This window comes from Mastigoproctus giganteus, chromosome 10 (assembly GCF_048544385.1).
Source record: "Mastigoproctus giganteus isolate SK-2022 chromosome 10, ASM4854438v1, whole genome shotgun sequence".
Classification (NCBI taxonomy): Eukaryota; Metazoa; Arthropoda; class Arachnida; order Uropygi; family Thelyphonidae; genus Mastigoproctus; species Mastigoproctus giganteus.
In genome coordinates, this window is record NC_143584.1 from 126225114 (window position 1) to 126252263 (window position 27150).

Sequence of the window (27150 nt, forward strand, 5' to 3'; positions counted from 1 at the left end):
AGTGCTCAAAACAGAAGGAACTGGAAAGTTGCTGGAGAGGCCTTCATCCTGCAGTGGACTGAAAATGGCTGATGATGATGACCTCTGTCTATCCATATTGCTTTTCTTTTTCTCTCTGAATCTGTAGTGTCTTCACCAGGACACTTCCTTTTCACACCTTTTAAGTATTTTACTCATTTTTAGGAAATAAAGCACAATTACAAAATGAGGAGGCACACTTGATACACATAAACAAAGCTGGCTCGTGTAGCAACTGAATAAACAACACCGTAAAGGCAGACACACACTATTAACACCTCACTAGTTCACATTTTACTAAAGCACATTTTTGGAGGTCACTACCATAAAACAATAAAAACAATTTCTAGTTGCGTTCCTGCCAGTGGAATCTGTTATAAACTGGCAGTAAACTCGATCTAATTGCATTTGCAATAATACTGATAGCTGGAATTGTCGGTTTTTACATTATTATGGTGAAATGTGTTTCCCCTTCACTGATATAAAAAACAAAAATACATTTTCAGAATCTTCTCTTCATTCCCATCGTGTTGCATTCAGTTGGGGCGATTCCACATTGGACTGCCATTCCTTGTAAACAAAGGTGAATTCGGTTCTTGTTATATACAATATCGTTCCCCTATTTATAAATCGTGTATGATCGAATTTGTGTAGTGTAAACACGTGTTATACAGGGAATGACCGCGCACACATGCACACTTCAATAGATATAGCATAAAATGGAGGTGAATATCTGCAACCTACAAAGGACCCTACCAGCCTCTATATATAGCAAAGCCAATCAAAATCATAATAATTCCATATTTACAAAATCTAAAATACCAAATTTTAACAGTTATTATTGAAATAGGCTTACATCGAAACACACTTCATCATGAGGCTAGTACCTCTCAATATATGCCATCAATAACAACTTAAGCTATCTGTTTCTGCTAGTTATATGCCAGCCTACCCATATTATGATATACTAAATAATAGCATTAAGTTTAAATTAGATTACGCAAAGGTGAATTTTGAGTTGATATTAGTTCATATTATAATCAGTTATTTGAAATTACATAATATGAAAATAATGGCAGACTGGCAAAAATAACTGCTAGCTCTACAGATAGCCAAAAACTTAAACATTATTAAAATGTATACACAAGTGTTTCTGTTTCTTAAGAAACATGAACAAGTGAATCTGTTACTAGTGGAAAGCAAAGCAATGGCATAAACCAATATCTAGGTGAAAGGAATAGATACAAGGATAGAAATAGGACCTCAATCTCCCTCGAATTGCTCTAATATATTTTGAGGCATAAGATAGTATATAGATAAGAGCAAAGGCAAAGAAAATGAGTATAAATTACTTCAGAAAATTACTGGGGTGTTAAGACAGAATAATTAAAATTGCCTGTATCAAGTACCGAGTGACCATCTTAAAGAACAAAGCAATCCTTACCAATGCATCAGAACTTACAAAAAATGTGGATAGACCCAAGCTGCTGCATGAAATGAAAGAAATTTCAAAGCTCCCTCTACTGTCAAATAAGATAACAGATCACTCTTCATCCAATTAAAAACAATGTGGACAGCAGCGACCTCTGAACAAAAAACAAATGCCGAAAAAAAAAAATATATATATATATATATATTTAAGCTACATAAACCAAACATGAAATTGAAACATAAGCAAAAGAGACTAATGGTGTGAAAAAAAGAAACTTTAACCAATTACCATATAAATTGATGAAAAAACACCAGATATTAATACTAAATATAAATTTACTCATAATTAAAAGTAATTCCTTCCCATAGAACAACTATGCGTACAACTTTTCCAGAGTGTAAGACACAGATCAACAGTTCTATAGAAAGTGCCTAATATGTATTTATATACATAAGCTAAAAAGAAGACATCTCATTAGTATTTCCCTAACTTTTTAACCATTGTATGAGGGTTAATACTTTCATGCCATAATTTCATAGCTATAAAAACAGTTCTACATAGATGGTTAAATATAAATTTTGTCATTAATCTGTCCTGGCCATTAATTTTATCTGTTTTTAAATAAGTAAATATATATTTTTAATTAATATTTATATATATAATACTATTGGTTACTTTTGTTTTTCAGGTCCATTTCAAATTTGGTTTGCATTTTGAACTAGATACTTTGCTTTCCACAATGTAACGGCCATCTTGAGAGAATATCAGGTTTCATTTTCCTGACTTTACTATGTGAAAATAATAATTCTTTCAAAAACAACTTTGCATTCATCGAACTAGTGAGAAAATAAAAATAAGTAACCTGGAATTAACATATAGTTTAGTGCAAAAGCATCATTTTAACATAGCCATCTATCAAAGTAGTTAAATTAATTAAGTAGATGGCTACGTTCAAATGATGCTTTTGCACTAAACTATATGTTAGTCATTCTACCTCGCAGCATGAGGCCTTTGCCCTTAAATATTTTATAGTCTAAATCACTGCACACAACCAGGCATCTCTCATATTGTGAAGTTATACTTCATAACTAGGTTGTCACTATTGCAACACCAGGTACCTGCCCACTCAAAGAGTGAGCCAACAAGCTTTGAAACGGTGCCGTTTGGGTGTTGGTATCCGCTGAGAATAAGTAACAGTAGTCTTCTCCACTGGTGAAGTGTTACTTATTCAAGGTAGTACAATACCATGGCAACTCATTATGAAGGTATTCACAATATGAGATATAACCAAAACAATGCCACTTTAATTAATTAAACTACTTTGGTAGATGGCTATGTTAAAATGATGCTTTTGCACTAAACTATATGTTAGTCATTCTACCTCATAGCATGAGGCCTTTGCCCTTAAATATTTTATAATCTATAACCTGAAACTATAAACAAACAGTGTCTATAAACTATCACCATCAGGTTCTAGGATGCAATTTCTGTATGGAAAAAAAATCACTTCAGAAACTACAGCAATAAAAGTAACTATATTTAGGAAAGTCTAGACTTTTAATCATTAATTAGCATTTAATGCAGGAACATTATTTTCAAAGATCATTTGGCAGGTGACCCACCACCACCGAGTTAAACAAAATAACAATTACTGTCCCCACCTCGTGCAGATCGCACGGGTTGATCTAGTCAGCAATGTCAGATTTTGCTAGTACAGAACCCTGGTACATGTTTTTAGAGGTCTCAAAAATGAAGTCCTGGAACCAGTGTTAGGTCTGTACATGTACATGGCAGACCCTCAAAAAATTGTCTTAGTAATAAAGAAACATGGCCTAAATTAAATGTTTTTTTCTCTCAATATATATCCCCATCGAGTTCAATGCATATACTCCATTTTGAGAGCAAAAAGAAATCTTTTTCTTGTCTCTGAAAAAGCTGTTTACAGCCTCCTTGAGATTGTCATCACCTAAAGATCAGTACCCACATACGTATTTCTTTGGATTCCTAGAGAGGAAATAATCACTGGGAGCTAGGCATGTACTGTAGGGTAGCTGATTTTGACTCCTGGAATCTGCAGTCTCTCAGAACTGCAAATTGCTTCATGAGGCTTGTGGACAGGGGCATTATTATGAAAAGGTTAGGCACCTCATGTCAATTTCATTCTTCTCTATTCCTTTCTGTCCCCCCCATTAAATTTTTGGGAACAGCAGCACAGACATCTTCAGTAAATGATTTCTTATGAAGCATGTAATCTATCAAAAGAATTCCTTTCATATCCGAGGAAATGGTGGCCACGATCTTCCTGACATATGGACGAGTCCTGAATTTTTTGGAAAGTGGTGACCCAGGATGTTTCCATTGCATGGACTCCTGTTTTGTTTCCAGATGTTACTGGTGATGAGTCCATGTTTCATCATCAGTTACAATTCTAGAAAGAAACCCCTTGTGGATCTTCATTGTATATGTGTAAATTTTCCTCAGATTTGAACCCTGCATGGTTTCTGTAAAGGCATGAGCATCCTTGCCACCTAGTGAGAGCTGACTTTTAACATGGCTATGTTCGTGGAGTATGTTCAGTACTGACCCCTGAGAAATATTACATTTGTGGCAGTCATAGACAGCCTATATCTACCTTACATAAACATGTTATCAATATTTTGACACATTTCTAGAGTTGTCACTTCTGTTGGTCACCCAAAGTGGGGGGGGGGGGGGATCTTCTGTGGATTCTCAATCTCACTGAAACTGCTTAGACCACCAAAATTTTATCTGATACTCAGAAGTAGCAGCAATACCACATACAGCTTTCATGCATAACTTTTGGTCCATTCCCTTCTTTTCTGAAAAATCTGATAACGGCCTGATGTTCCAATTTCATAACGTCCAAGTTTTCCTTTGAGTTGGCTACTTTAAATCTCCATTCTGCTGTACTTCAGTATTAAGATACAGAAACTTTAGGAGAATATAATAAAACTAAAGTTTTTTTTTTTTTTTATATATCAAGTGTGTATGTATATATATATATATATATATATAGTCAAGGTAGGTAACTTATTAAAGGCCCTTATACAGTAGCTGTTCACACAGGCTGTTATAATTTCCTTCTACATAGAAGCAAATTATAACAAATTGCAGATATCCATTAAGTGCCCATTCCAGGATCTACTCTAACTAAATTCAAGATATTCTCTTCCACTGCTATAGTACAATGATAGTCTTCCACTAGCCACTGAGAATGGAATGAAACAGAATAACTTAATTGTTTATCACTGTTATGGAATGCTTTTCCATTAAGGATTTGATGATGGGCATATTATTCTTCAGAAAGACTAAACCAATCCATGTTAGTTTTATCTGATACTATTCAGTTCATGCAAAAATTTTGGTTGATGACATTCCGTATTATCAACAGAAAGTTTATTATGCTCCCACACAATAGCAAATTGCAATTTACAATAGTAAATCTTGCAGTAGTATAAGGATGCAATGCAGAAGAGTCTTCAAAAGCAGAAAAGGTATATGAAGATTATTAAATGGAATACTGTCAAAGCCTATACTACTCTAGTAGTACAGATGAGTTAAAGGGGATGGGAAGTCAGATTTGGTTATTTTAGTTTTATGCAAAGGCAACCAAGGCGAAACTGCATGTAGCATATAATAGTCAGTTTGCCTTTTTTTCAGGAGAAATAGCATTTCAACTCTCCCCAAGATTGATTAACTTGGCCAATGTGAATAAAGCCCATGAAAATTTCTATTCAATTCCTTTATTTACTTCATTAATTCAAGCTGAAGAGGTTGGACTCAGCAAGGTTCCTTTGTCATATTCCTTTAGCTGTTCCTGTTTCCTCTGTATTCCCTCGATTTGTTTTGATTAGACACTTGTCTGTATACTATATATATACAGGCATACCTCGAATAACAAATAGGATGTGTTCCACGAAATTACTTCGTTAAGCGAAACTTCGTTTTCAGAGGTAAAAATACTATGGCCAGAATAGGGATACGTTCCTATGTAAAGAAAATGAAAAGCTTTTTTTTTTCGAACAAAGAAAAGTTTTATTAAATAAACAGTCAACTTACATACAAAGTGAAATCACATTTTAAAATTGATTGCTTATGCTTTTTTTCTCTTTCATTTAACAATTGCCTATACGGAGTTATTGCATTTAACACTGATCGCTTAACAATAACACTTCTTCCTAAATCAGGATCATTTTCACTAAAAAAATTTAAAACGTTTTCAATGTCATTTAAGCACCTTTTTAAATCTTTGGTTGTTAACACTTTTTCGGCAGGAACTTCTTTAACTTCGTCTTCATTATCTTTGTCTTCGTTGCTAACAAGGTTTTCTAAATCTTCCACTGAAAAACCATCATCTTTTGCATTCAATAAATTTCTAACATCCTCTTCATCGACATTTTCGAAACCTATTGATTGAGCCATCTGGATAACTTCATTTCTAATTTCTTGGATGTTATTTTCTTCTTCTAGTACAACTTCTGGCCATATTTTGCGCCAAACTCCAAATAAGCATTTCTTAGTGACTTCTTTCCAAGAACTATCAATGCTTTCAATTGCGTTTTTAATGGTTTAGTTTTTCCAAAAAGTTTTAACTGTCATTTCCTCTTTATCCTCTAGTTCAGTTAAACTGCTTAATGTTCGACGCAGATTATAAGCTTCAAATGATGCTATTACTCCCTGATCCAATGGTTGAATCAGGGAAGTTGTGTTTGCTGGAAGAAACACAACTTTGACAGGAATGCATGTGTCCAACGTGTTATGATCAGTAGGATGTCCCGGAGCATTATCTAACAACAAAAGAGCTTTTTCTTCAAAGTTGTTTTTTTTTGACAATACCGTTTTACTTCAGGACAAAAGTGGTTAACAAACCAATCAGTAAATAACTCCTTGGTAACCCACGCTTTTCTGTTTGCTTTCCATACTACAGGTAAATTCATTTTTATGTAACCTTTTAACGCCCTCGGATTTTCTGAATGGTAAACTAATAACAATTTTAATTTATAATCGCCAGAGGCATTTGATCCAAAGAGTAACGTTAAACGGTCTTTGGCTGCTTTGAACCCAGCAGCTGATTTTTCTTCAATAGAAATGAAGCTTTTTGTTGGTAGCCGTTTCCAGAACAAACCGCTTTCGTCAACATTGAACACCAAATTTGGAAAATTTTCACGTTCAATTATTTCCTTTAGTTTTTCTGGAAACTTATTTGCAGCTTCTCCTGTTAATTTTACACTATGAATCCTGGCCCGTTTTTTTTAAATTTCTCGAACCAACCACGAGAAGCCCCAAAGGTTTCCGTAATTTCTTCAGTTTGTTTAGATTTCAGGTGATTAAACTGGAATATTTTTTTTTATGTTAAATGGGGCTTGAAATTGCCGACTTCGTTATATCGAAGCTTCGTTATCAGAGGTAACGTTAACCGAGGTATGCCTGTATATATATATCTCTTTGATTACTTCTATTAATTGTTTAGGAACTTTGCACGGCTTTAAAATTTCTACCACATTTTTTATTTTAACTCTATCAAAAGCTTTTATTAAGGCTACAAACACATAAATTAGTCTATTATACTCTAAAATTTTTCTATTATCTGCTTTATCATAAATATTGTATCTATGCATGATGTTTTTCCTAAATCCTTGCTGGTCATCACTTAATTCTACAATTTCAATGAAGTGTTTAATATATCTCTATAATTTTCTGGCAATTGCTTATCTCCTTTTTTATATATTGGTATTGTTATATTTTTTTGCCAACCACGTTGGTCTGTTATCTTCTTTAAATATCTGTTTCAGTAATTCTATTAATTCTGTAGCTTTTTCTCTACCATATTTTAGTAATTCATTTTATGTATACCTGCACTTTTAATATTAATTTAATTTTTTCTGCATTTAATTCTATGCCCACTTTATTGATCCTATTTTCTTTGTTTTCTAATATTTACTGCCCTTTGCTTATACATATTTTTTTAAAAATAATTTACCCATGTAACCAAGCCTGCTTATTATTTTAACATATTAATTATTTTCTTTGATTTCATATTGCGTGCCAAATTTTTTTTATTGTGCTCCAGAGAAATCATGTTTTAATTCTTTTGAAACCCAATCCCAATACTCTCATTTTATTTTTCTCATCTCCTCATTGATTAACATTTGATAAATGTTTCCGAAATGCTTTTGCTTTTAAAGTCTTTTACTTCTTCTGTATACCATGATGTCCATTTTCATTCTTTATATTTCTTCCTCTTAATATTTCATGTTGCTTTATATAAATAAAGCAACATATGAAACATTTTTACCCTTTTTCCACTTTGATTCTATTGACTGATTTCCATATTCCATTTCTTTTAATTCTAAATATTCTCTCAATATATTTCTGTATAGATTCATACTTTCATCTTGTAATAATTTAATTTTGTTTCTTTATGTTTGATATTATTTTTTGCATTTTCTTGAAGAATTCTCGAAATCTTAATGTTTCCACTCTAATTTATGATTGCTTCCAATATCTCCTGATAGGCCGACAAGGCTAGCCGGGTGGGTAAAGTACCTGCCTAGCAAACCAAAGGTCATGGGTTCGAATCCCGCCTCGGGCTTGGATCAAAGTACTGCAAAAACCTTGGGAGGTGCATTATGGCCACAGAAGCCGATGCACCAACAACTACCAGAAAAAAAAAATATATATATCTCCTGATGGGTTTTGGGTAAGCACCAGCTTATTCAAAATAGTCCTCTTCAAAATGAATACAAGTCACAATAGTTTCCAGCATTATTGCCACCACCGGAAACTACTGTTTTCAGTTTGTAATAAATACCACCTGCGATTCTGTCAGTATCATCTTAACACTGTTGATTCTCCATCCTTTCAGCTGCAATTTTACCTAGGGGAACAAAAGGTCAGAGGTCCTAGCACAGAGACAAAAGTTGCTTTCTGCTCATGGCTGAAAAGACAAAGCAAACTTTGCAATGGTCAGCTGCACTTACAAATTTTGTTAAAAGGCATCCACATTTTCTGTATGATAACACTAGCATACCATCTCATTAATGGTACAGTGTCAGTGGATGATTTGACCAACATATGAGATGGTTTCATTAGTCAAACTCAGTGATATCTTATACACCAAATCTTCAACACTTGACCACTTTTGAACCCGAAAACCATTTGGTTGTCTTTGTGTGAACCCTTCCCATCACTAAAAAGCTGTTTTTAGTATTTCACATGACTGAAATTCTTTTGCTAAGTTTAAAGCAAAACTTGATACAAATCCCTTGCATGCCAAACATGTGTACACATACTTAAATAGTGGCCATGCAACAACTGGAGTTGTGAACATTTTTAATGTTCACAACTTCGGCTGGCTTCCGTTTTCTAGTCACACCGAACCAGCAGGTCGAGATGCCGAGGCTTTTGCAATTACTAATGACCTAGCACAGATTGTTCATTTACCTACAAGAATACCGGACAATCCTAATCATACAGCCAATACACTTGATCTTTTTCTCACGAACAACCCTTCTAAGTACATGGTCAAAGTGAGAGGTCCTTTAGGCTTCAGATCACAACTTAGTGATTGTCTCTTCTCCAATGGAACCTTTATCTCATGCCTATTCCCAACCCTGTGTTGTTTGGCATTACAAGAATGCAAAATGGGATGACCTGCGAGACTTCTTTTCTTCTTTTCCATGGTCGGATTACTTTTTCAAAACTTCTGATGTCAACGTTTGCTCAGATCATGTCAGTGAAATTATTCTTGCAGGAATGGAATCCTTTATCCCACACTCCACTTTAAAATCTCGTCCTTTATCTAAACCTTGGTTTTCCAATAAATGTGTTAAGGCTGTTCAAGAAAAGAATCTTGCATATTGTAATTGGCTTGTTTCTAATTCTTCAGTTTCATTTTCTGCCTACACCAAAGCTTGCAACAATTGTAAAGCAGTTATTAATCAGTCCAAACTAGAGTTTAAACAGGCTAAGAGTAGAAAACTTGCTTCTTGCCCTAATGGTAGCCGAGCATTCTGGTCTCTTGCCAAAGCAAGACCTGTGCTCCTGAACTTACTCCTATTCTTTGCTGCCTTTTTTCACTTTCTTATTCCAAAGGTGTTTTTCCTTCTGCTTGGCCGCAACTTTTGCCCATCTCTGCTCCCACCTCTGTCCAAACCAGATGGTTCTGTTGTCACTTCAGCCAAGGATAAAGCTGACCTGCTAGCATCCCATTTTTCTTCCAGCTCATGTATTAATGATCTTGGTAAAATACCTCCCACCATTCCCAACACGCTCCATTCAATGCCTCCTGTGGTCTTCCGTCAAAAGGATGTCAGAAGAATTTTGACGAATCTTGATGCTAAGAAAGCTCCAGGTCCCGATGGTATTTCTCCACTTGTTCACAAAACCTGTGCTCCTGAACTTACTCCTATTCTTTGCCGCCTTTTTTCACTTTCTTATTCCAAAGGTGTTTTTCCTTCTGCTTGGAAATTTGCTCATATCCAGCCAGTTCCTAAAAAGGGTGACAAATCCCTCCCATCCAATTATCATCCCATTGCAATTACTTCTACTCTTTCTAAAGTAATGGAGAAATCAATTAACCGCCAACTCTTAAACTACCTAGAAACCTTCCGTCTGATCAACGATCGCCAGTATGGATTCCGTCAGTGTCGATCCACTGGTGATATTCTGGCTTATGTTACCCATTTATGGACTAATTCAATGGAAAGGTTCGGTGAAACACAAGTAGTTGCTCTTGACATCTCAAAGGTTTTCGATCATGTTTGGCATAAAGGTCTTCTGAACAAGCTTCCATCTTATAGTTTGCCAACTGTTTTTAGTAATTGGTTATCCAGTTTTCTCTCTGATCGCTCACTGAGGGTGATGGTAGATGGCTCTCTGTCTTCTAACTTCTCCACTAATGCCGGTGTCCCCCAAGGTTCAGTTCTTTCCCCCACTCTTTTCCTCTTGTATATCAATGACCTTCTTCCATTGACTGGAAATCCTATCCGTAGTTTTGCTGATGATAGCACATTGCATTCCACTTTCCATTTTGAGAAACCTTGTCCTGCTCAATCATTCAATTTCTCGAAAATCTGCTACCAATTCCTTAAATGCCGATCTTCAGATAATTCTCCAGTGGGGCAAAGACAACTTAGTTGATTTCAACTCTTCTAAAACTCAGTCTTGTCTTATATCTCACAAAAAAGGATTCTTCTGCTCTTATGCTTATCTTTAGTGACATTCCGATTTCTAGGAAAAATGATATATATCTCTTTTGGGGATTACTCTGACTTCTAATCTCTCTCTTGGCACAAATACATTACAAATATTGCTTCCTCTGCATCTAAAAAACTTAGTTTTTTCTTTCGCTCTTGGCGTTACTTTTCTTCCAAACAGCTGCTCACTCTGTATAAATTGCAAATCCACCCTGCCATGGAATATTGCTCCCACATCTGGGGTGGTGCCCCCAAAACCTCTCTCAGGCTTCTTGATTCCATTCAGAAGAGGGCAGTTAAGTTAATTAATGATTCATCTCTAACAGAGTCACTCCACTCGCTTTCTCATAGACGTACTGTTTCTGCTGCATGCCTCTTCTACAGATACTTCCATGGGCACTGTTCTTCTGAATTGGCTTCTATAATTCCAGCTTTCTCTTTCAAAACAGTCCGAACACGTGCCGCCACCAGCCAACATCCATTTACTGTCCAACTTCAAACCCACAGAACCAACTTTTCATCTTCCTCATTTATTCATTCAACTGCCGTTTTCTGGAACAACCTTCCTTCAGACATATTTCCTGAAAATTACAATCTACAGAAGTTCAAGTCCAGTGTCAACAAATATCTTCTTTCGTCTTCTCAACCTCCAACCCAAGCACGGTACTAAGTACTATAGGTTCTAATACCTCTCGTGTTTGGGGTTCACAAAAAAAAAAAAAAAAAAAAAAAAACACTCAGCTTGTTATAATGGCAAAACTCACCAGATTAACTCATAATGAAACAATACAATGATAATAAGCAGCACAGCTGTACCACATATCATATTCCTAGCCACCAGTTCGGGATATTTTGGCTTACACCTCATGTTCTAATGTTTTCAAAATCCTCTCTATCTGGACATTCCACTTAAGAATACCAGGCAACTTATGCCACTAATATTGTCTTCTTGAATATCCCTTCCTTCTCCCAATTTCTCAGCTTAAAGCTAATAAACTCACTAAATATTGATACTTTCATGTTGATTAGTGATAATCAACATAGAGGAGACTCTGAATCAATATTAACTCAAACATAACTCGTCATTCAATCACATGCAGTCTATATCTTTGGTCCTGACCATTTTCCAAGCAGATGCCTATTACTGATTTTGTTCATGAAATTCTTCTAACAATGAAGATTCAGCCATCTCAGATTTCAGTGAATGGAATATTCCACAAAAAAATAAACAGCAGGTAAAAACTACCACTGATACTCTCTCTCATGGATAGAATTCTCTATACTGAAAAAGTTTTTCCATATCCTACAATTGTCATCATAATCTCAATACTGACCCTACTCCAATTCTTCCTGATACTACATACAGGGCTAGGATCTATAATGCCATACTAGCAACTGATGCTTAATGTCTGAGTTTGCTATTCCATGCATACTGTTGTCCATATAATGTATAACTTTATTTCATGGCTGTGATTATCATAATTGTTATTTAACTACAACCAAATAGTGAATGTTTATTCTAAGCTCATATCTTCTCTCTGTATGGGGTGTACTGTCTGCAGGTGTTTAGAAATGTAATTTGTTGTTGCACCAACAAACTGATATTTATTTACTAATTGAAACAAAATGTGTATTGGAAACCAAGATGTTCAGAATAAAGATCAGATTTCCATTATCATAGAGGAAACAGATTACTCCACTTTTACTATTACTATTTATTGGCATCACCATTACTTAGAGCTGTTATTTTTGTTATATATATATATATATATATAACATTATAAGTATTATAATGTTAAAATATGCAGGATTTAAAAGGCAAATATGGCATTAACTTTTTTTAATACACAAAACCACTATTTATTTTGCTTAACAGATGCACACAAAACCTGAAGCAGCTACATATCATTAATAAATGTTGTAAGGAACATGTATTAATTGTGTTATGTAATTATGGAATTAAACTGAAAAAAAAAAACTAGTTTTTCAACTGTCGATCATCTGCACATTTGTATGCTTGTTACTGTCATAATAGTTAAATATAAATTAAGTTTGTAAATGCTCAAGTTTAATCTTGGATTTAAAAATAGCTATTATATCAAGAATTTAAGGTTACCCTTGGTTTCTTTCCTCTCCTCTGATTCTAACCTCGTATTTGGTTTAGGTGTTGAAATCAACATATCTGATGAATCTAATAAAAGAAAATGCTATAAGTGAACAAGTTTAACATTACCACATAATTATAAACAAATTGTGTGTGCAAATATCCTAATGCACACACATTAGGATAATTGCTAATGAAACATGTTTCTATTATAGAAATTTTGACACTCCCCCAAGTTATGGTGCTCGGAGCTTAAGCTCCTGGCAGAGCTATCCTAGCCAGAAAGGTCAGAGCATAGGAGTGAGACTAAGTGTAGTCCAACAATGAAGAGAAGGGCTAGCAATCAATTCTTTAGATGTAAAATTAATATGCTCAAAAGAAAATTAAGGGACAGAAAGCAGACTGATAATAGGGAAATGACTAGGGATGGATTAGGGAAACTATAAAAAGAAAGGAATGACAACTGTGGGAACATGGAATGCAGGGCTTATTAAAGTGAAAGAAAAAATATTGGGAGAAATAAAAAAAAAAGAAAGATTTGTACGCTAACAGAAACTAAGAAGAAAGTGAAAAGGTATAATAAATGTGAAAAATTATATATTAATATATAGTGAGGGGGGGGCAGAAAATTTAAAGAGCTGGTAAAGGGATAGGAAGATTTTAATACATGAATTAAAATACATGTCAGTTCTGCTATAATGCGGTACATGTGTTCCTAAAATTCTCTGTGTTATAGATTTTGCACATTAAAAACAACAGGGTTTAGGGGAAAAATAGGGATAGGGGCAGAGCACTCAAAGAAATATTCAGTGTGGTAAGAAAAATGGTAAAAAAAAAAGTTAGAAACCCAATAAAATTGCTAACACAGGTTTAAACATCTATATTTCAGAGACTGCTGGTAGTCATTGCGTTACAAGTAAACACATGGGTTGTGTTAGGGTAGCTAAGAATAGAAACAGGTGCATGTATACCTGCGTATACACCAATGCTAGGAGTTTGGTAAATAAATTTGATGAATTTGAGGTATTGCTCAAAACATCAAAGGCAGATATTGTTGGGATATCAGAGACGTGGTGTCACACAGATATAAGTAATGCGGAACTGGAATTTGGGGAATACAATGTATATAGAAAGGATAGACAGGACAGGAGGGGAGGAGGGGTTATGCTATTAATTAAGAAACACATAAAGTCAAAGGAAGTGAAGCCAGTTGACATCGATGGACAGGGCAGTGTCGAGTCAGTTTGGTGTGACATAAGCATAGGGAAATCAAAATTGAGAGTAGGAGTGTGCTATAGGCCTAATGACTCTGATGAGTATAATAATATATTGTACAGGGAAATAGAGTGGGCCAGTAAATCAGAGAGTCTTATAATGGGGGATTTTAATTTCCCAGATATTGACTGGAATTTGTGGGTTGGTCACTCGCACGCTAGCAAGGCTTTTGTGGTTTTCTTGGATGATTGTTTTCTACATCAGCATGTTCGTGAGGCAACAAGAGATAGCAATACTCTTGATCTGATTATCAGTAGTGATTCTTCATGCATTAAGAACCTGCAGATAAATGAACCACTAGGTGGCAGTGATCACAGTGTGTTGAAGTGGGATTTACTCAAGGAGGTAACTACCATCAGAGGTAAAGGGAAGGGTTTTTGTTTTCGTAAAGGCGACTATGATGGTCTGAGACAGTATTTAAATTCTATACAGTGGGACCAACTGATGATGTTACCAACAGCAAACTCAAAATGGGAAGCATTCAAGGAACTAATCTTGGTGGCTACCAGGCTTTACATACCAACTAAGAAATATTGTTCAAGGTTTAGGCCTAAATGGTTGTCAGATGGACTAATGAGACATGTGGCAGAGAAGAAAAATGCATGGGATACATACAAATTAATGGGTGACATGGAAGCCTATGATAGATATAAGTTGGTCTGTAACCAAGTCACAAAGGAGATTAGGCAGGCAAAGGCAGACTACGAAAAATCCTTGGCAAAGGATGCAAAGAAAATCAGAAAGGAGTTCTTTACATACTTGAACTCGAGAAGGAAAGGGATGAATCAGATTGGTCCACTGGATATTGATGGTTCAACAGTTGAGGATCCTGCTCAGGTGGCTAACAATCTAAACGAGTATTTTGCATCTACATTCACGCATGAGGAGTTATTCAGGAAGGAGAATGATGTAGGTAAAGTAAACATTGGCAGTGAGCTGGATGATTTTGTAATAACTGAGAGGAAAGTGGAGGAGAGATTGTTGAGGATAAACATAAAAAAGGCACCTGGGGTGGATGGGATCTATCCAGTTATATTAAAGGAGGCAGCAAAGGAAGTATGCAAACCCCTAGCCATAATTATGAGAGCTTCTTTGGACTCAGGGGAGGTACCCATAGACTGGAGATGTGCAAATGTAACCCCAATTCACAAAGGAGGATCAAAGGCTGACACAAGTAATTATAGACCTGTTAGTTTAACTTCTGTTCCAGGTAAATTAATGGAGGCACTGGTTAAAGAAGCACTGCAGGATCATCTAGACAAGAATTCAGTTATAGCTCAGACGCAGCATGGTTTTGTTAAGGGCAGGTCTTGCCTGACCAATTTGATTGGATACTATGATGTAGTCACAAAAGAACTGGATGCAGGGAATAACTTTGATATTATATATTTGGATCTTAGAAAGGCTTTTGATACTGTTGCACATGGAAGACTGCTGCACAAATTGGAGCAGTGTGGCATTGGAGGCAAATTGCTGCTATGGATAAGGGGATGGTTGAGTGGCAGAAGACAGAGAGTGGTAATCAATGGACACTGCTCAACGTGGACTAATGTTATTAGTGGAGTTCCTCAAGGTTCAGTGCTGGGTCCATTGTTGTTTTCGTTGTTTATGAATGATATTGATGATGGGATATCAAGTTTAATGTCTAAGTTTGCAGATGATACAAAGGTTGGCAGGGTCGTTAAGGACACTACTGACGCTATGCTGCTGCAACAGGATCTGGAAAGGTTGAACAGATGGGCTGAGAGGTGGCAAATGAAGTTTAACATTGACAAATGTAAAGTACTACATATGGGTAACAGTAACCCCAGAGCAATGTATCAACTCTGCGGTACTACACTGACAGTGGTGGAGAATGAAAACGACCTGGGGGTAATTGTGCAGGCAGATATGAAGTTCTCTGAGCAGTGCAGACGAGCTGCAAGAGTAGCTCATGGTGTCTTGTCAATGATATACAGGAATTTTTCTAGCAGGGATAAGGAGGTGATTATTCCCTTGTATAAGGCAATGGTTAGGCCACATCTTGAGTACTGTATACAGGTCTGGAGGCCTCATTTCAAGAAGGATGTAGAGCTGCTGGAACGGGTACAGAGAAGGGCAACAAGATTTGTAAATGGAACAAAGGGTTGCTCTTACGAAGAAAGGCTTAAGTTTTGCAAATTACAGAGTCTGGAGACTAGGCACCGGCGAGGTGATCTGATAGAGGTGTATAAGGCTTTGAATGGTTTGAGCATGCTCAATGCCAATGGGATTCTTCATCTTTCTCAGAATAATCACCTCAGAGGGCATAAATTCAAATTGAGGAAGGACGGATGTCGGATAGATGTGCGGAAATTTGCCTTTGGCCAGCGGGTGGTTGGTTGGTGGAACCGACTTCCATCACTTGTTGTTGAAGTTGATAGCCTAAACAAATTTAAAGCTCAACTGGACAGGTATTTCGAACGGAGGGGTGAAATGGGAGAGGGGTTTTTTTTTTTTTTTTTTTTTGCTGATGCTGAATAAGCTTGCTTTCTTGCATCATATGCCTCTACTAATGCTAATGCTAATGCTAAATTTAAAATAAATAAATAAATATTATAGTAAATATAGCACTTTACCTTGAAAAGATATGAAGTTTGATTGATATTTCTGTTCACTGACATTTTCCTTTTTTTATTGTAAAATTTAAAACAGTAAAAAAGATAAGCAATCAAAAAAGGCGAACACAGGATACACAAGTGAGACAAGTTTACGAAGCTTAAAAAATAGGAATGAAGAGAAGATTTTGTGGAAGGGGAAACACATTTCACCATAATAACATAAAAACCCACAGAATTCCAGCTATCTGCATTATCGCAAATGCAATAAGACCGAGTTTACTACCTGTTTATAATTAGATTGCACTAACTGAAAAGCCCAATAAACCCGAAAGTGCAAGTTGTTTTTATTGTTTTATGGTAGTGACCTCCAGAAATGTGCTCCACTGTTCATGCTATCACACCTCATGAAATTTCTGTTCGAACAGAAAAATGTGGGCTCCTGAAAACATGAGTCTGCCTACAATATCACGTGTTATCTTGTGAATACAGGGAATGACAAGTGTCTCAGTCCAATACAACTACAGTAAATGGGAAATAGCTCTCACATACATTTGACATTTTTTAAGCTTCGTAAATTTGTATGTATTGCTGCGCAGGTTACCACATTCACCTTTGTGCCAGATTTTGTGTTTATATAGTGTTACTCACACGAGGCAACGTGAAAATCACGTTATACTCGCATTGTTCCCTAAAATATCAGTCATGTTGCAAAAATGCACGATATAGCAGAACTGACTGTACTCTAGAATTGGAAAAACTATTGCACATAAAACTGAAAACAGAAAAAAACACATTACACATATTAAGCATATATGACCCAGAAGAAGAGAATCTTAAATAAGAAGTCGATAACTCCTATAATCATTACAATATTTAATTAATAAGATAGATAATAAGAATGAATTATATTAGCAGGAGACTTAAACCCAAATGGGAAATGAAATAATACCAAGAATTTGTCAACAATTTAAGTAATACACAGTGAACCAAATATGAAAATCAATTATTACAATTTTGTACAGATCACAAATATAGAATTAATAATACTTTTTTTTTTTTTTTTTTTTTTTTAATATATCGAGAACATAAAACATGGACAAATATCAGGAGCAGTAAATCAGTTATCAATTATATAACCACCAATAGAAATATAAAACCGGAGAATATAAAGGATGTAAAAGCAGTACCATCAGTAGATATTGAAAGTAATTATAAATTAGTAGTAGGAACATTCAGATTTAAAGAATCTGTTAAAAAAAAAAAGCAAAAAATAAAAATAAAGACAAAGAAACAAAATTCCAAATTGAATTATTACAAGATGAAAGACTATAAACCTATATAAGAAACAGATTAAGAGAATATTCAGAATATGAAAAATCAACCGATAGAAGGAAAATGGAAGAGAATTAAGATTTGTGTAAATACAGCAGCATATGAAACATTAGGATAATTGAATATAAAAAAGAATTTAAAAAAAAAAAAAAAAATAGACACCATGGTATACAGAAGAACTAAAAGAGTTGGCTAAGATCAAAGCAAAACCATTTCAGAAAAGTTTATCTGATAAAACAGATGCAAAGATAAACCAAGAAATATAAGGAGATTTGAAATAGAATCAATACAGAGAAAGAAAAATAAAACAATACTGGGACAGTTTTTCAAAAGAATTAGAATATTTTTACAAAGCACAAAATTAAAATCTGGCAAATAACACTGAATCAAGGAAAAGAAGGAAATCAATATGTTAAAATAATAAATGTAGATTCAGTTATATTAATTTTTAAAAAAAATTATATAAAAGTTAAGTGATGAGCAGCAAAAGAATTAGAAAAAACATCATGCATAGATGCAATATTTATGATAAAGGAAATACAAGAAAAAATCAGGAGTATAATAAACCAATTTATGTGGTTTGTATATTTAGCAAAAGCTTTTGACAGAGCTAAAATAAAAGATGTAATAGAAATCTTAAAGGTAATCAAAATTTTTCAACAATTAATAGTAAGCGCAAGCGCGTGCACACACAAATATATAACGAAAACAGATCAAGGAATTTGGTGTTGAACCCATTGTTGTTTTCTATATTCATCAATGATATTGATGAAAACATATCAGACTTAATGTCACAGTTTGCAGATGATACAAAGGTTATCAGGGTGGTTAATGACAGTATGCTACTGCAACAGGATCTAGAAGAGTTGGGCAAATGGGCTGAGAAATGGTGACTGAAGTTTATCCTTGACAAATGCAAGCTACTATGGGTAAGTAAGTACAAGGTACTGCATATGGGTAGCAGTAACTCCAGCAAAACATACCAACTGTATGGTACTACACTCAGAGTAATGGAAAATGAAAGACCTGGGGGTTATTGTTATTTGGTTTTTAGGAGCATTAGCAATTAAGGCCGTATTGCTCAGGGATATGCGGTGGTAATTCCCTGACATTTCCGTATCCTCCGTATTTAGTGGTGACGGGCTCGAACCCCAGTCTAATCAAGAAGCATGTGCTACGCACTGCTGCGCCTTCCCACCTGGCTACGGAGGCGGCAAAGACCTGGGGGTAATTGTGCAGTTAGATATGAAGTTCTCTGAGTAATGAAGACAGGCTGCCAGGACAGCTCATGGAGTTTTGTCTACGATATACAAAAATTTTGCTATTAGGGACAAAGACGTGATTATGCCATTGTATAAGACAGTGGTCAGGCCACATCTTGAGTACAATTTACGGAAAAGTGGCCCCTTGCATTTTGCCCCCCACAATTCGCCCCCTGTAGATAATGAATAGGTTACAAAAATGTAAATACAGTCAACTCTCGATAACTCGAATTTTTATTGAAGTCCCAGCCCCTTTAGTGGAGATTCAATGTTAAACTCTCTCGATTACTCTAATTGAACTTCCAATAACTAACTTTTCAGACCAAATTTTCAAAATTACATTCGTGTACAAATTGTCATGTAGCTTTTAAACTAATTTCTCCCCTTTTATATGTCTTCTCTTTCCATTGTGAAAGGATTAACTAGAACTGTTAATCCTTTCACAATGGAAAGAATACATACTCGACCACGAGGGCAATAGTCACGTATGGGGGGAAGGAACAGTGACTAATCGTAAAGGAGTCTTTTCAGTAACAAGTGAATCTTGTTCTGATTTGTCTAAATTCAAACAAAAGTTCCTGCATCTGGCTCTCCTCACATTTCCTGGCGCAGTGAACAGTGCATGTTTGCTATTTTCGCTGCCTCATCAATCGCGTGAACAAGCTGAGTGTTGTAGGCAGTGCAATGTCTGCATATTATTTTTGCTTCTTGATTAATACTGTGTACAATGGCAAAAACTGTTCCGTCAATAAGAGGCAAAAGAAAATCGGTAGATGATGACAACCACATTTACGTGTTTTCAAAGAGAACTGTAGATGAACAACATGGAATCTGAGTTTGTGAAAAACGTTCCACCTGCAAAGGGCGTGTTTGGACAGAGGGTTTTGAAGACCCAGTTGTGAAAGTCATAACTAAACATAACCATGCAGCTCAAGCTGCAAGGTCGGAAGCATTGCAATTGATTGGTCAAATATGGCAACATGCAACAACCACGAACGAACAGCCACAGCAAACTGCTGTATCAGTAATTGCAGAGGCTCATGCCAATGTCACGGCATTACTTCCTAAAAATGATTCACTTACACGAACCATTTGTCATGTTCGATGCAACAATGGTACTCCAGCTTTACCGAGCAATCTCCAGGACCTAGTAATTCCACAAAATTATCAAGAAATTATTATCGATGGCAATGCACAGTTTTTGATGTATGATTTTCAGGACGAACTGCTCCCGGGTTGCATGCTTATTTTTTCCACTAGTTTCTCCTAAATTTTTCCCCAAAGTTTGGCAAAAGGTACAGAATGAAGGTTTAAAAGCCTGATACGAACAAGACCATCTTCAGTTATTTGTGCGTAGCCAGGAGTGGTTTTCTGATGGAATTTTTAGCACAGTACCCACGCTTTTCCAGCAGCTTTATACAATTCATGTGGTTCAATTCAATGCAGTTATTCCAGTGGTCTATGCACTTCTGCCAAACAAAACTCATGCCCCATATGTCAAGTTGCTTCAAGAAATTAAAAATCTACAGCCGGGTCTCCAACCCCAGCGACTTATGACAGATTTCGAACAAAGTGCCATGCAAGCCTTCCAACAAGAATTTTCTGGTATTGTAAATACTGGTTGTTTTTTTCATTTTTCCCCAAAGTTTGGCAAAAGGTACAGAATGAAGGTTTAAAAGCCTGATACGAACAAGACCATGAATTTGCTCGTTGGATCCGAATGATACCGGCATTGGCATTTATTCCTCCTGCTAACGTTATTCAAGCATTTGAAGATTTAGTTGAAACTGATGACTTCCCGATTGAAGCTATGGTGATTGCAAACTACTTTGAAGATACATATATTGGAAGAAGACAACGGAGAGGCTGGCAATTACCCATTTTTGCCATCGAATTGTGGAATGTTTACACACAAACACTGAATGATCAGCAATGTACAACAACAGCGTGGAGGGGGTGGCACAGGAGATTTCAGGAAACTTGTGCTACTTTATTCCCAAATATTTACTGATTCATTGATCCTTTAAAGAAACAACAAAAAACAAGGGCTGCAAAATTTCGAAATTACACAACTAACTGCCAGTAATTCAGGCAATCAAAGAAACAAGAAGTATGCTGCAATTTCTGCTAGAATCAAAAGAATAGTTCAAGATTTTCAAAATCGTAATGTCATTGATTACCTTAGAGGCATTGCATACAACTTTGAGTTTTAAACAATAATAATATGCATTTATTCTATTAAAACAAAATAAATTAGAATTATTAAAAAATTAGGTGTATTATATACATTTTTGTAACCTACTCATTATCTACAGGGGGCAAAATGAAAGGGGACACTTTTCCGGATCCCCCTGAGTACTGCATGCAGGTCTGAAGGCCTTATTTTAAGAAGGATGTAGAACTGCTGGAATGAGTACTGAGAAGAGCAAAGATTTTGGTGAGCAGAACAAAGGGGTTCTCTTACAAAAAAAAAAAAAAAAAAAAGGCTCCAGTTCTGCAAACTGCAGCATCTGAAAGACTAGGCACCTGTGAGGTGATCTGACTGAGGTGTTTCGTGGATTCAGCAAGTTCAATCAAAGAAAGAGTCTATAAGAAAGTCCACTAGGAGTGTAAAGCAGGGAGCTAAAGCCCTTCAAACACCAATTTGGTATATCTTACATAGAAGGTTAACAATGAAGCTGTTACAAACTCCAATTACTGGTTGGTTTGGATTTTATTGGCACATTAGCTACTAAGGCTATACCAAAACCAGGTCAATTCCAGTTACTGCAAGCACTGACCAACCAAGACAAAAGTAAATAACACAACTTCTGCAGTGACATGTGCAAGCAAATTGACTTGGAAAATGATTTTGCCTCAATTTTTGGTAATTATCATGACATTCAGCTCTGGGGAAGAGAAAATCCAGCCAATATTGTTGGAATCGAATGTGGCAGTGTTAAGTGTCTTTTTGTGCAGTCAGTGAAAGAATAATTTATGGGCTGCTCTTCTTCCCACAGAAGACTAACAGGAGTACAGGCACTCCTCGCAGATATGTACACAGCACAAAGCTGTTGCTATGTTTGGTTATAAGAATCAATTTTGAACACCTTCATGATATTTTTCTAAAGCAGATTTCTGTCACTACCATAAAACAATTAGCAGTTTCCAGTTTATTGGGATTTTCTGTTAGTGCAATCTATTAAAAACAGGTAATAAACTCAATCTTATTGCATTTGCGATGATACTGATAACTGGAAATTCTGTGGAATTTTACGTTATTATGGTGAAATGTGTTTCCCCTTCAATGCAATTTTCAATCATATAGAAAACATAAATAAATTTTCCGAATCTTCTCTTCATTTCTATTTTTTGAGCTTCATAAAGTTGTTACTCCATATCTCGCTTGCGCATATCGTGTTACTTGCGATTTGTGCATGCCGTCTTCTTTGTTATTGATTTGCTTATTTTCTTACTGTTTTTTTTTTTTGTCGTAAAATTTAAAAAAGTCAGTAAACAGAAACAGTATTAAGTTAGCGTAAATTTATTTTGCTAACCTGTGGGAAATATTCTTCCGATTTTCGTGCATCATTTAATTTTGTTAATTGGAGGAAGTAAAGTGTAAATTTGTGTTCTATATCTTTACTTTTATAGCCTACAGATAGCATTCCTCCTACTTTTGCTTATTAGAATAGCCGTTTAATACAATTAAAATTCAGTTCCCAAACGTGATCACAATGACCGGTGCTCACTACATATCATATAGTGAACGGTATTTTAATTTGGAGAGTCCATTGTAAAGCAATTTTATCATAGATTAAATTAAATTACGTATCGTATTTAGTACATGAAGTTTGTTGGAGGTTATAATTTCAGTGCATTGTACTGTACATCTATTTTGTATCTACAAGACTGAAGTTGGACTTACGTACAAAACGACATGGGGGGGGAAATTAAGTACATAAGCTGAGGAGTGCCCGTATTATATTTTGATAAGCTGCAGCTGTTTCTTGTGTCCCAATTGGAGCAGGATGCCAATCTACACGGAAGAGCATTACCCAATTATCATTTAGAGGCGAGGGCTTTCCTCAATAATACATTCCCAATGCTTGGATCAGTTGTGCAGGTCCAATATCGTAGCTCCTAAGAATTTGCTTTGGGTATTTCATGTAGTAAAAACATCCCCGAAACATCACCTGACCTGCCATCAGCACTTGTACAACACCTTGCAGTCTGGATGAGATGTCCCACTCACTGTTTCTCCTGTGAAATTGGTGCCTGACACCACTAGAGTATAAGCAAAATTTAGATTCATGTCATAGTTTTCTCATCAAAGGTCTGTTTTTTTTTTATGCCTTTTTAGCCCATATTAGCCAGTTTTTTTATGCACAACTGTTAACGTTGGTCTTTTTCAAGGAATCTACTACAGGTATCCATGCTATGCAATTCTATTTGCAGTGTTCTCTCCGAAATTGGCTGCAATCCTTGGTAAACTCCACCAAAACAGTTCTTATCTTGTTTGAAATAATTTTTTGTTTACTAGATGTGATACCTGTCACCATTCATAGTTACTTAGCATAGAATTTTGACTACATTTCTGATACTGATTTCTGGATGATTTTGACTCATTCCTTTAAAAAAAAAAAAAAAAAAAAAAAACACCTGTTCGTACTGTTCTTTCTGAAACATCAGCAAATTCAGCTATTTCTTTAACAGAATATCTTTAAATACGGCAAATGCTATCACACCACCTTTTTACCATTCATTAACATCTTTTTTTGTCTTTTGGAAACCCTTGGTTCTTCAGTCACTGCTGGTATATAATTGTAAATAGAGAAAACAGGTTACCCTGATACTCTAATTACAGTGCTGTATGCAAAAAAGCGTATAAGATACATTTTTTTAGCATATCTTCTACACTTTTTCCATAGGGACTAATTTTTTGTCCATTGTGCCCCCATAATAAATTCATTAACAGAACTAAAATAATCATAAAACTTCAAAATCCCACGAAAGTACTGCAAGAATTTGAATTTTAATGTAACAAAATGTATGAAAACTGAAAAACAAATCAAATATGATGGTTTTGATGACAGAGTTTTGATTATTGACAGGCAAGGCATTGTTTGAGCAAAACAGCAGAAGCAGGAGCAGATCTCAAAAAAAAAAAAAAAAAAAAAAAAAAAATATATATATATATAAACCATGGTAATTTCTCAAAATAGATGTTACTGGTCTCTGAATATAACTAAATATTTCAAATTCATGTATAATGCCATGGTTTATATATATTTTTTATGCACAACTGTTAATATTGGTCTTTTTCAAGGATCAGTTCAAGGATTGATTTCAAAAGGCAGTATTCCAATTACCTTGTAAACAAAATTACCAAATAAAATATTGGTATTTAATAGGGAACAAAGTAAAAGTAATAATATATTAGTATTGAGTGGTGGAATAATGCAACAAAGCAAGCATATACAGAATCACAGTTCAAGGATTGATTTCAAAAGGCAGTATTCCAATTACCTTGTAAACAAAATTACCAAATAAAATATTGGTATTTAATAGGGAACAAAGTAAAAGTAATAATATATTAGTATTGAGTGGTGGAATAATGCAACAAAGCAAGCATATACAGAATCAGCAAAAAAAAAACTAAATAATTTGTCTAATTTTTTCTTAAATTTATTCAAACTATCCACTTCCACAACACCAGGTCTTTTCAAAATCAACCACCCTTTTTTTTTTTCAATTTAAATTTTGCCCCCTTGTGTGTCTCATCTAAGAAAGATGTAAGGATGCCATTAGCATTTACTTTTCAGCCTTAAACACTTGACAATCACGTTTCCTCGTAGGTACCTAGTTTCCATTTGCTGCAATTTGCAAAACTGAAGTTATTTGGGTAACTCTTATGTTCCTGACTAATCTTGTTGCTCCTCTCTGCACCCAATCCAACAGATCTACATCCTTCCTAGGAGGCTTCCAGACTGGTATGCAGTACTCAAGATATGGCCTAACCATTACCAATAAGATAATCACTTCCTTGTCCCTGTTGGCAAAATTCTTTATCTTGATATTGCCCTCAGATATCTCACCTTAACATCATCAGTATACTGATGTATAAAACATTATCACCTTTTCATGTCCTTAAAAGATGGTAACTGTTCTTCAATGTTCTTGGACAAATAAGAATTAAAACCTCTGCAATTGGGTTCCATTTAGAATAACAGCCCTTTGCCAGTTAATCCTTTTCTTCAACTGTTTTTTAAGTTGGTGTTTATGGTATCATCCTATATGCTTTTCTCATCTTAACTTTTTACAATTTTGATTTATAGCACTAGTATCAAATTAGTTATAGTGTTAGTATTAAATCTCATCATGTAAATATCCATTACTAAATTGAAGTTTAGCCGTTGAAGGTTTCCAACGAGAAGTTGCAATGTTTGGGTCACCTTTATTTAACTGAATTATTTTATTAATGTAAATATTCTCCAGTAAATGAATATATTACCTATGAAGTGCAGTATATATTTCATCTATTATATTAAACTTTGTTTTTGAAAACTGAATCCTCCTAAAATGGATATTGATGAATATTCTTTGTAAGCTTCTTCACTCAAGGCTTTAGTGGTTAGCCTGACTCAGGTAGAGAGAATAAAATTACTCCTCCCCCCATGACTTGTTTTGCAGTTTCACCTTCCACAACATGCAAATCAGCCCATGAACATATAAACACTTAGGCAAATATAATGCACAATAATAAAAAAAAAATAAATAATAATAATAAGGGCTATAAGAAGTAATGTACCATGTCCAAAGTAACTGATGCACCAAAAAAAACTTCAAAATGAACAAATTTGATACATAAATTAACCAGTATCCCAAATTAATTTCAAATTTAAGCTCAAAAATAAGATTTATACCATTTAGTTCTTCCAAAGGAGTTCTAGCAATATTCGCTGTTGGTGATCTGGGATCTGTAATTTCTTTAGGATTGGCCACTTCCATAGAAAATGAGTGATGTTCATTATGTAATTCATGACCATGCCATCTCTCAGAAGAGCTCTCAGAAAATGGAGTTCCTAAAACCTACAGCACACAAAATTTTAAGAGAAGCATGTACACTGAGCACATGCATACATCATATTGATCTAAATGCAAACAAATTCAGAGAGAGAGAGAGAGAGAGAGAGAGAGAGAGAAAAGCAATGTTCTACATCCATAAAATAAATAAAAACTCAATAAAAAAATTAACATTTGTAGCGCCACTGGAATCCCTCGCAAAATACCAGGGTTCCACAGAACACTTTGAAACCACTGTTCTGAGGTCTGCATCTTGGATGTTTTTTTTGTTAACCCATATTAAAATACAGTCAGTATATCTCAAAAATCTTTAATCTACTTTTTTTTCTACTTTATTTGTCCCTTCTTTCTGAAAAAAAAAAAATAAAATAAAATAAATAAAGATTGCAAACTCTTCCCTTCTCTCATTAAAAATCTCACAGAACTCCAACAGGCTCACACAGTGCCCAAGAATTACGTGGAACCCATTTTGAAAATCTGGGCCCCGTATTTCGATTCCTTGGGTGCAAGACATTTAATAGCATTATACCTTACTTGCTATTTTTGAGGTCATAGTTATCTGGTCAGTCATTTAGAAGCAGCATAGCCTGTTTATAGTTGTTAGCCACTCTCTCTTGCTCAACTTTCAGCAAACTTCGACAGCTTTTCCTGCACTCCCTCTACAATATAATTCTTTATAAGGAATGTTTGTTAACCCCATTCACAGATAAAATAAAATAAAAATAAATATAAAATAAAATATGCTTAAATTAAAATTGGAATGAAGTCATTGTGAATTTTATCATTCCTCCAGTATGGTCTTCAGTTTAAATCTGCATAAATTATTTTTTAATTGAAGTATAGCCATAAAAAATCAAATCTCTCC

At 35.1% G+C, this 27150-nt stretch overlaps 1 protein-coding gene across 1 annotated transcript in view; it reads right to left on the reverse strand.

Moving 5' to 3' along the window:
- LOC150079275 (uncharacterized) overlaps positions 1-27150 on the reverse strand; it is a 124091-nt gene that overhangs the window by 31855 nt on the left and 65086 nt on the right. Inside the window, exons 3-4 of the mRNA XM_090383546.1 lie at positions 26126-26291; positions 12785-12859 (exon numbers count right to left, since the gene is read on the reverse strand). Coding sequence (XP_090239672.1) covers positions 12785-12859; positions 26126-26291 — 241 coding nt within the window. The remainder of the gene's footprint in view (positions 1-12784; positions 12860-26125; positions 26292-27150) is intronic.